The sequence below is a fragment of the Microtus ochrogaster genome, chromosome 10 (assembly GCF_000317375.1).
Source record: "Microtus ochrogaster isolate Prairie Vole_2 chromosome 10, MicOch1.0, whole genome shotgun sequence".
Lineage (NCBI taxonomy): Eukaryota > Metazoa > Chordata > Mammalia > Rodentia > Cricetidae > Microtus > Microtus ochrogaster.
In genome coordinates, this window is record NC_022016.1 from 43,048,474 (window position 1) to 43,057,688 (window position 9,215).

The 9,215-nt window shown below is 50.3% G+C and overlaps 1 protein-coding gene across 1 annotated transcript in view; it reads left to right on the forward strand.

The window, feature by feature from the left end:
• LOC101998875 (chymotrypsin-like elastase family member 2A) overlaps positions 1-9,215 on the forward strand; it is a 12,723-nt gene that overhangs the window by 2,101 nt on the left and 1,407 nt on the right. The window contains exons 3-7 of the mRNA XM_026782268.1: positions 2,578-2,675; positions 3,060-3,188; positions 3,517-3,653; positions 5,871-6,016; positions 6,930-7,172. Of these exons, the coding sequence (XP_026638069.1) occupies positions 2,578-2,675; positions 3,060-3,188; positions 3,517-3,653; positions 5,871-6,016; positions 6,930-7,172 (753 nt within the window). The remainder of the gene's footprint in view (positions 1-2,577; positions 2,676-3,059; positions 3,189-3,516; positions 3,654-5,870; positions 6,017-6,929; positions 7,173-9,215) is intronic.

Here is a 9,215-nt window from a genome sequence, read left to right on the forward strand (position 1 = left end):
CCTGCAGGCCAGAAGAGGGCACCAGATCTCATTACAGATAATTGTGAGCCACCATGTGGTTGCTGGGAATTGAACTCAGGACCTCTGGCAGAGTAGCCAGTGATCTTAACCTCTGAGCCATCTCTCCAGCCCCAAACATTATCTTTTTATATTCAACTGCTTATTTATTTATTATCTATTTAGATAGAGTCTAACCATGTAGCTCTGGCTATCTTAGAACTCACAATGTAGACCAAATCGGCCTCAAACTCAGAGATCCACCTGAGCGCTGGAATTAAAGGCATGTGCCACCACTCCCATCCTAAGTGCTGTTTGTATGTGTGGAATAGGTAAGCTCTTTCCGTAGGTCACATGAGAAATAGTTCACGGTCCTGCTGGCATTGCTGCACGCAGCTGCCTTTGCTCACATGTAAAACGGGCATGATAAGCAGTAAACGGTGCCCTGTGGGGTCACAGGAGTGATGGGAAGTGACTCTTGTGCTCAGCTCAGAAAGATGTGTGACACACGGCAATGGCCACAGTATCTAAATACTATTCTATTGGAATTATTAGTGATGTTGAGAGCCCTGCCCAAGTGGTCCCTATTTTCCTGATAAAGGAACTGGGACTCTGAGTGGTCACATAACAGCCCAAAGCCACCCTGTTAACTTGGGAAGAGTCAAGATTCAAATTTAATTCAGAGGTTGAGTATGTAGTTCAGTTGGTGTTTGGTAGTTCTGGTTAGATCTGCATCGCCACATAAAACTTTGGGCATGGCGGTGCAGGAACATAATCCTAGTATTTGGAAGGTGAAGGCAGGAAGAGAGGTGCTCAGGGTCACCTCTGGTTATATAAAGAATTTGAGACCACCTTGGGATATGTAAGATCTCAAGCATTTTTTTAAAGCAACTGATTTTTTTGCTTTCCCCTCCATGCTACAGGAAGCTATTTCTTTCCTTTCCTTCTTTTCTTTTCTTTCAGTTTTTTTTTATTTTTTATTTTTTATTTTTTTTGGTTTTGCTTGTTTGTTTTTTGAGACAGGGTTTCTCTGTAGCTTTGGAGCCTGTCCTAGAACTCACTCTGTAAACAAGGCTGGCCTCAAACTCACAGAGATCCGTCTGCCCCTGCCTCCCCAGTGCTGGGATTAAAGGCATGTGCCACCACTGACCAGCAGGAAGCTACTTCATTAATTTTCGATAAACTCACCTTCAAAACCAAAAGCAATGGCTCAATCCTGGCTTTTCTGCCCATGAGAAAAAAGTTTCTATCCACAGGGAGATTTTGTGTATTTTAGATTGGAGCAGAATCCTTTTGAGTATCTTTCTTCATTTTATTTATTTTTTTAGTTATACTTTATTTTTATGTGCATTTGTGTTTTGCCCCATGTATGCCTGAGTGAGAGTTCCTGGAACTGGAGTTACAGAAGAGCTATGAGCCGCCATGTGGATGCTGGGAATTGAACCCGAACCTCTGGAAGAGCAGTCACTGCTCTTAACCGCTCCATCTCTCCGGCCCCTCATTTTGTTTCTTTTATTGCATGTATTTGCCAAGTAGGGACTCATGTATGTCACGACACTTGTGGATGTCAGAAGACAACCTGCAGAAGTCGGTCCTCTCCTTCCATGCGGGTCCGCATGGGACTGAGCTCCAGTTGTCAGGGTTCCTCCCTGAGCTCTCTCCCATCCCTCGTGTGTCTTTCTCAACCATTGTTGGGTTTGGGGCAGTACTGGGAATTTAACCCAGGGTGCTGCTTACTGATTTCTCTTCATGGCTTGCTCATGCTGCTTTCTTGCACAACCCAGGACCAGCTGCCCTGAGGTGGCACCTGCCATGGTGGGTTGGGCCCTAATCGGGAAAATGCCTGTATCAAATTCTCTATAGGAAATCTGATGGAGGCACTTTCTCAATTGAGGTTCCCTCCTCTTCCCAGATGGCGCTAGCTTGTGTCAACTTGGCATAATACTTGCCAGGACAGCACGCGTGTGCATGTGTACACTGTTCTGGATGGTGTTGTCATAGAAACTTCATGGAGAAGGTGGCATCAAGCAGAGACCAGTAGGAAGTGGAGAAAGTTATGCTAACAGATTGCAAATACAAAAGCCCTGAGATTACATATCCACCTCCATGTCCTATTTAGCGATTTTTTAAATTTATTTTGTTTATCATGGATTTGTGTTCATTTTTGTTGCTGTTTTGAGACAAGGTTTCAAGTAATCCAGGTTATCCTGGAACTTGGTACAGAGCCAAGATTGTCCTTGATCCTCCTGCCCACACATCCCCAGAGCTGAGATTATAGGCATGAACAACCACAGTTTTGTGCTATTTTTTTCTATAAAGCATTAAAATGCTTTTATAGTAACTAGGTTTGGTGACACACACCTGCAGCCCCAGCACCCAGGAGGTGAAGGCAGGAGGATTAGGGGCTCTAAGTCATTCTTGGCTATGTCCCAATAGACCCTGTTTGTTGGGGAGGAAAATGTTTTATTTTGATGGTTTGGGTCTGAGGATAGACCCTTAAGCAGGGGTCTGAGGGAAGTGCCTTGCCCACCTTGCCTTCCTCCAGTGCCCTCCCACAAATGTGCGTGTGCTTCCCCCCAGGTCTCCCTGCAGTACCAGTCCTGGGGGAAATGGTACCACACCTGCGGAGGCACCCTGGTGGCCAACAACTGGGTCCTAACAGCTGCCCACTGCATCAGGTAACTGAGCACCTTTCCCTGCTCACCCAGCTGCTCACCCTACCATCAAGTGACACTCAGCCCTAGAGCAAGGATCCCCGGATCCGCGTACTATAAAGGAGCCTGGAGAACCGCAGCTAGCCTGGCTGACGCATAGGCGCAAATCTTTGCCTCAGTGTTGTTGAGTTCCTCTGTCCATAGGTGACATACACTGAGTGCCTTAGGCCAGGAGGATGTAGAGGAGGGAAAAGGCCAGCAACTCCCTTCTCGGGAGTACCAGTAATGGTTCTGAACAGGGGACTGTTTCCTTCACGGCGCTCTGCACTGGAGACACTCATGGGTGTTTGTTCACAGAGGCTAGGGAAAAGTGGTCACTGACCTGTCTTGTCTCTCTGCCCCTCACAGCTCTTCCAATACCTACCGTGTGGTGCTGGGCCGACACAGCCTCTCCACCGCGGAATCCGGCTCAGTGACTGTTCAGGTCTCCAAGCTTGTGGTCCATGAGAAGTGGAACGCTAACAATGTTGCCAATGGGTATGTTCTATCCCGTCTGGCGTTCTCAGGGATGGAGTTGGCAGTTGCACCAAGAAGGGTCAACCCACCCGTCCTCTGCCCCTTCTGTATGGAAGGGAAGGAGCTCCCTCCTCCTAGAGATGGAGCCACCACCCCCCCCCCCGTAGCTGCTGGGGCCCATGTGGGAATGCTGGAGTTACCAGAGGAAGGAGAAGCAAGGGCTTGCGGGAGAGTCTGCTACCCTGCCTGTGGGGGGCCAGCCTGGGATGGTACATGGGAAAATGACAATGGTTGCAAACAGGCAAGCAGGAATAGCCAACACCCTTGTTCTACCTTTCTTCTGACCCAGGTATGACATTGCCCTGGTCAAACTGGCCAGCCCAGTGACCCTGACTAGCAAGATCCAGACCGCTTGCCTCCCAGCTGCTGGCACCATTCTTGCCAATAACTACCCCTGCTACGTCACAGGCTGGGGCAGGCTGCAGAGTAAGTGAAAGCAAGCAGGCACCTCCAAGGCCTGGCAGGGAGAGGGGGTGGTGTCACCTCTGTCACTGGGGTGTTTGACTGCCTTGGAGGGGCAGGCTGGCAGAGACTGGAAAGGACACCTGGTTCAAATCCCAGCTCTCCCACTATTAGCTATGTGATGCAGGCATATTACTGAGCCTTTCTGGTGGCTTCCTCATCTGTAAAATGGGCAGAGGACAGCAGGAGGAGGGAGGGAAGGTGGGGTAGCAGCTGTACATGATTAACGAGGTGCAGAGCAGGTGACAGAAGAAAGTCCAGAGAAACACTCAAGACACGGTAGCCCCTGTGCGTGAGCTGTCGCTGTCACTATGGTGAGGTGAGAGGTGTACAGGTCACACTGTGTATTTCGTGTGGGCCCCATAGCTCAGAATAACACGGTCTCTGTGACCTCGAGCTTCTGGAGACCCATGAAGTCCCCACAGATCTCAGCAGGGCCTCTTCTCACTGGCTAAAGCTGAGCCAGATTTGATTGGTTAAGTGTCCTGCTCACTGGTGATTGGTTCAAGAATGACTCAAGCTAAGCCAATAGGAACGGGGACTAGTCCCAACCATTTTCTCCTCCGCAGAGAGGACTGAAGCCCGTCTACCAAGCAAGGGAACAAAGGAGAGGCAGGGAAGTAGCTCAGGCTTCTTGGCTGTACCCGCCTAGTTCCTCATTGGTAAAGTGGAAAGTGTGACAAAGATCAAAGATGTTTGTGAAATGCTCTGGACCCCGGAAAGTGATAACCAAGGGTCAATTGCGTGCTAATTAGAGCAGTCTTGGGCAAGACCCTTAAGTCCCGTGGCTTCCACATCCTGTCAAACAGGAGTAAATGCTGCGGTGAGGACAGCCTGTTTGGAGAGCCTGGTAAAATGCAGTTGAAGGACGCTGATGAGGGCTGGGGAACAGCTCAGCTGGTAAGGCGCTTGCCTTGCAAACATGGGGACCTGAGTTCCATCCTCAGAAGCCATGCTAAGAAGCCAGGTGTGGTTGTGTGTACTTATCATGCCAGCTCTGGGAATGTAGAAACAGCTCCCTGGGGTTCCCCATTGGGAGCCCTAAGCTAATGATAGACCCCGACTCAAAAGAGGGATGGCCCTAAAGCGGCAGTTCTCAACCTGTGGGTCACAGTCCCTTTCAGGGAGGGTCACATAGCAGATATCATGCATATCAGATTCATTACGATTCATAACAGTAGCAAAATTACGGTTATGAATTAGCGATGAAAATAATGTTTTAAACATGAGGAACTGTATTAAAGGGTCACGGCTTTAGGAAGAGAGAGAGAGAGAGAGAATGAAAATGAACTTTATCCTGGCCAATGGTGGCAGTGATGTGGGGTCATGAGGAAAATTACCTTCACGACAGAATTTTCTTTCCCAGCTAGAAGGCTCCAGATGGCTCCCTGTCTTAGTTAAGTAAGAGAAACAGAACCAACTAGGTGTCAGGAACATTCCAGAACAAGGAGTCTGAAGCCTGTAAGAACCATAAACTTGCCAGGAGAAGGTGGCGCACGCCTTTAATCCCCGTGATCGGGAGGTAGAGACAGGCAGATCTCTGTGAGTTTGAGGCCAGTCTGATCTATAGAGTGTGTTCCAGGACAGGCTCTAAAGCTACACAGAGAAACCCTGTCTTGAAAAACAAAAACAAAACATAAGCTCTCTTTCAGAGAGTCTTTTCTGCCTCGTTCTTCTCCGCGTCTAAAAAAAAAAAAAAAAAAAAAAAAAAAAAGGCATCCACAGCCCACAGCTCTCTGGCTTTCATCTCTTTAGGCCACAGCCTCCGAGAAAGGAGCCCATTGGCTTTAGCTCGAGTCAGGTGCTGACCCCAGAACCAATCACCAATAGCCAGCATACAAGCCAATTGAGGGCACAGTGCAAACTAACTTGGCCACCTCCACTACAACCTTGTGAGTGGGAGAAAGTTGCATGGACCAGAAAGAAAGGGGCGAACAGAAATCTAGGCGGTGATGCTTACCCACCCACACCACCCCTGTACCGTATGTACGGCTGGCAAGCTCCAGGGACCCTCCTGACTCCGTCCCCACCCCCACGGCCACACTTGACTCTGTCCGTGAGCACTGGGGATCCGAACTCAGGCACTCAGGCTTTCATGGCGAGCATTTAACCGACAACCCCACTGCCTCCTTTTTACTCGGAGTCTCTGCCCACTCTCACCTTCTCTCTGGTCTCATTCAGCCAACGGGGCCACTCCTGACGTCCTGCAGCAGGGCCGCCTGCTGGTTGTGGACTACGCCACCTGCTCCAAGTCTACCTGGTGGGGAAGCACCGTGAAGCAAAGTATGGTGTGCGCTGGCGGTGATGGTGTGACCTCCAGCTGTAATGTGAGTATTCACCACCAGGTGGCCCAGTCTACAACCAAACATGGCCGGGATGTGGCAGTGGTGGGGGTGGGGGTTGGGGTGGGTGAAATGTTGGGGGTATCCTAGGGTCCATCTTCTCCCTCCCTCCTAGAGCAGGAGCCTTGCAAATGGTTCTGGACCATTTCAAAACCTGACCTTTGTTCTCAGCCCCCAGGAAAGATGGTTTAAGCTCCATCACCCTGTCTTTGCCTAACAGCTAGGAAGTCTTGAGTGTTTCCTTGGATCTCATCCAGGTCTCTACTGTCATCCCACTGTAATGGTCCAAGGTGGCCCCTTGGGTAGCTGCTATAGAAGTCTTCTTAAAGACTGTGGCACGAACCGAAGGTCTTGTTATAGGCAGATTCTTCTGAGGGGGAAGGGATCCCCACACCTACAGTCAGTGCCTGGCCTGCGCAGCAGACCCTTCACTCCATGGTCTCCTTCGGGCAAGTCTGAGCCTCTAATACTCAGTTGCCTTCTCCAGTGAACCTGAGAAACTCAGGCTGGCCTCACAGGCTTGAAAAGACAAGAGGCACAGAAAGTGCCTAGGTGCAGCTTGGGGCACGTACCTATCGTCCCAGCACTAGGGAGGGTGAGGCAGGGGGATTGCTGCACCTTTTAGCTCAGCCTGGACTACATGGAAAGAACCTGTTTGGGAGGAAAAATGGGAGCCAAGCCGGAATCATAATCCACACCTGTAATGCCAGCATTTATGGGGCTGAAGCAGGAGAGCCAATTGTGAGGCTGATCCCCAAATAAAGATATGCCAGCTCCTGTAGACAAGGTACCACAACCTGGGACCTGGCTGGCCTCAGAGGATGGTGATCAACACGAATATACTAAGAACCCTGCCCCCTTGGGCATCCTCCGTTCACACCCAATTCTGGCTTCCTAGGGGGACTCCGGCGGACCACTGAACTGCCAGGCATCTAACGGCAAGTGGCAGGTGCACGGCATCGTGAGCTTCGGCTCCTCTCTGGGCTGCAACTACCCCCGCAAGCCATCCGTCTTCACCAGGGTCTCCAACTTCATTGACTGGATCAACACGGTAAGCACCACCAGCCCCAAGCCCGCAGTCTGCCATGAGGCCTGCAGGGCTTCCCAGGATCAGCAAGTGTTATCTCGTTTCTTCTTACGGGTATACAGGTCCAGCCTTCACCCTCCAATGTAGTCAGTGGTCATATATGTTTACAAAGTCCACACCCAAAGGTTTGAGACCCCTACAGCCTTAGTTGTCAGCACTTAGTTCCCCTGAAGAGTGCTCCCCCATCCCCACAAGATGACCAACTGTCCCTATCTGCCCCCTTTGGACTATTCAGTTCTATGTTGGGCCACTCCCAGGCAAATGGGACCGAGTCCTTTCCTGGAAGCCCAATTTCCTTTTTACTATAACAAGCACAAATTATTAAAAGAATAGTAGGGGGAATGTAGGCAGTACAGTGCAAGCCTTTCGAGTACCAAGACCTGAGTTCAATACCCAGAATCCCTGTAAAAAGCCAAGCATGGTATGGTAGCCCATGCTTGTAATCCCAGTGCTGGGGAGGCAGAGACGGGAGGATCCCTGAGACAAGCTGGCCAGCCAGAGCAGCTGAGGACACAGGCAGCAGTTGGGGGGAGCAGCCAGAACAGTGGGAAACTGTCATGCTCAAAGGATGGAGGGAGAGGGAGTCTGGGGAGGGATGCCAGGGAGGGAAGGGTTCTGCCCACAGGGTGTATTTTAATTCACTCCTTTATGCCTCCCCTTTGGTTTGCTTTCCTGTAAAATGGGATTTGAACTAAACGGACTTCCCAGCAGGAACAGCAAGGATGGTGGCACTTGTGACAGAGTCCATAAAGTAGGGAAGTTGTCATTGTCTCGTTCCCTCCAGTTCAATCTGCAGGGAACCTTAAATTGAATTGGATTGTTAAAAAACCAGATACGAACTGGCAGCCATGCACACGGGCAGAGGGTGCTGTCCAAGCCAGCCTGAGGCTGCTTCCAGGCTTGCCCACTCGTCCTTGCCAGCTTCTCAGTCATCTGTGTGCTGGTTCTGTGCTGGTTCTGGTCGGCCCACACTAGACTTAGCCCCAGAGCATCCAAAAAAGATTGTTAAGAGCTCAGAAATGGATCAAGGAGATAAAGGCTGTTGGTGAGAAATTTGACTGATGGCCTAAATTCAAAGCCCAGGACCCACATAGTAGGAGAAAAAACAGACTCCCACCAAGTTGTATTTCAATTTCCATACTTGTGCTGTGGTACATACGCACATACACACATACACACACGCACACATGCACAAATACATGCTTCTTTTTTAAGTAAGTTAGAGAATAAAAACCAGAGAATCAAGAGGGTTTTTTCCATTTTGGTTTGTTTTGATTGTGAACTGGGGAGAGAGATATGTCTAAGTTTTGGCAGAGGGAAATCTAAACTCAGTTTAGAGCATTTCAAAGGAGCCTCAATGACTGGGCAGAAAGATGCTAATGGGTTTTGTCTCGGGCAGATCCTGGGATCTTTTGTGGCCCCAGCTGCTGCATCAGTCACTATGCAGCTGAGCCTGGCAGCACCTTTGGGTCCTAAAGCATGACTTGTCCCAGCACCTGCTGTTCCCAGCCACAGCCACAGGCAGACAGAGCAGGGCAGATGGCTACGGGTGGGGGCGGGGGCAGTCAGGAAGATCAAAAAGGGAAAGCAAACCTTGCTGGGCACCTAGGCAGAGCCCTTGCGTTCTCAGGAGAGCAGTCAGTGTTGGAAGGCGGGGATTGGGGATGGGGGCCAGCAGGAGTAGGGAGCTGAGGAGCCAGCTGTCCCTGGAGGAGCAATGGGAGCCTCAGAGGGTCCCAGCCCAGGGCCGCACTGTGTGCGCACATGCAGCCTTAAGTCTCAAACAGCTGCAACCCTGAGGATGCTGGGAGCACCTGTCTAGACAGCCTTAGGTGATGAGCCAAGGCCAGCAAGCTGCCAACAAAAGGCACAAATGAGATCAGGCAGCCCGAGACATTCACCCTCTCAGCAGCTGTCCATTGGAAAATGTCAGCCTGGATGCTTCAGCAATCACAGCTTTATTGTTCTGTCCTGAAAGGAATATATTTCTTTATTTAAAACATTGCTTATAAAACGAATATAGGAGCCGGGCGATGGTGGCGCACGCCTTTAATCCCAGCACTCGGGAGGCAGAGACAGGCGGATCACTGTGAGTTC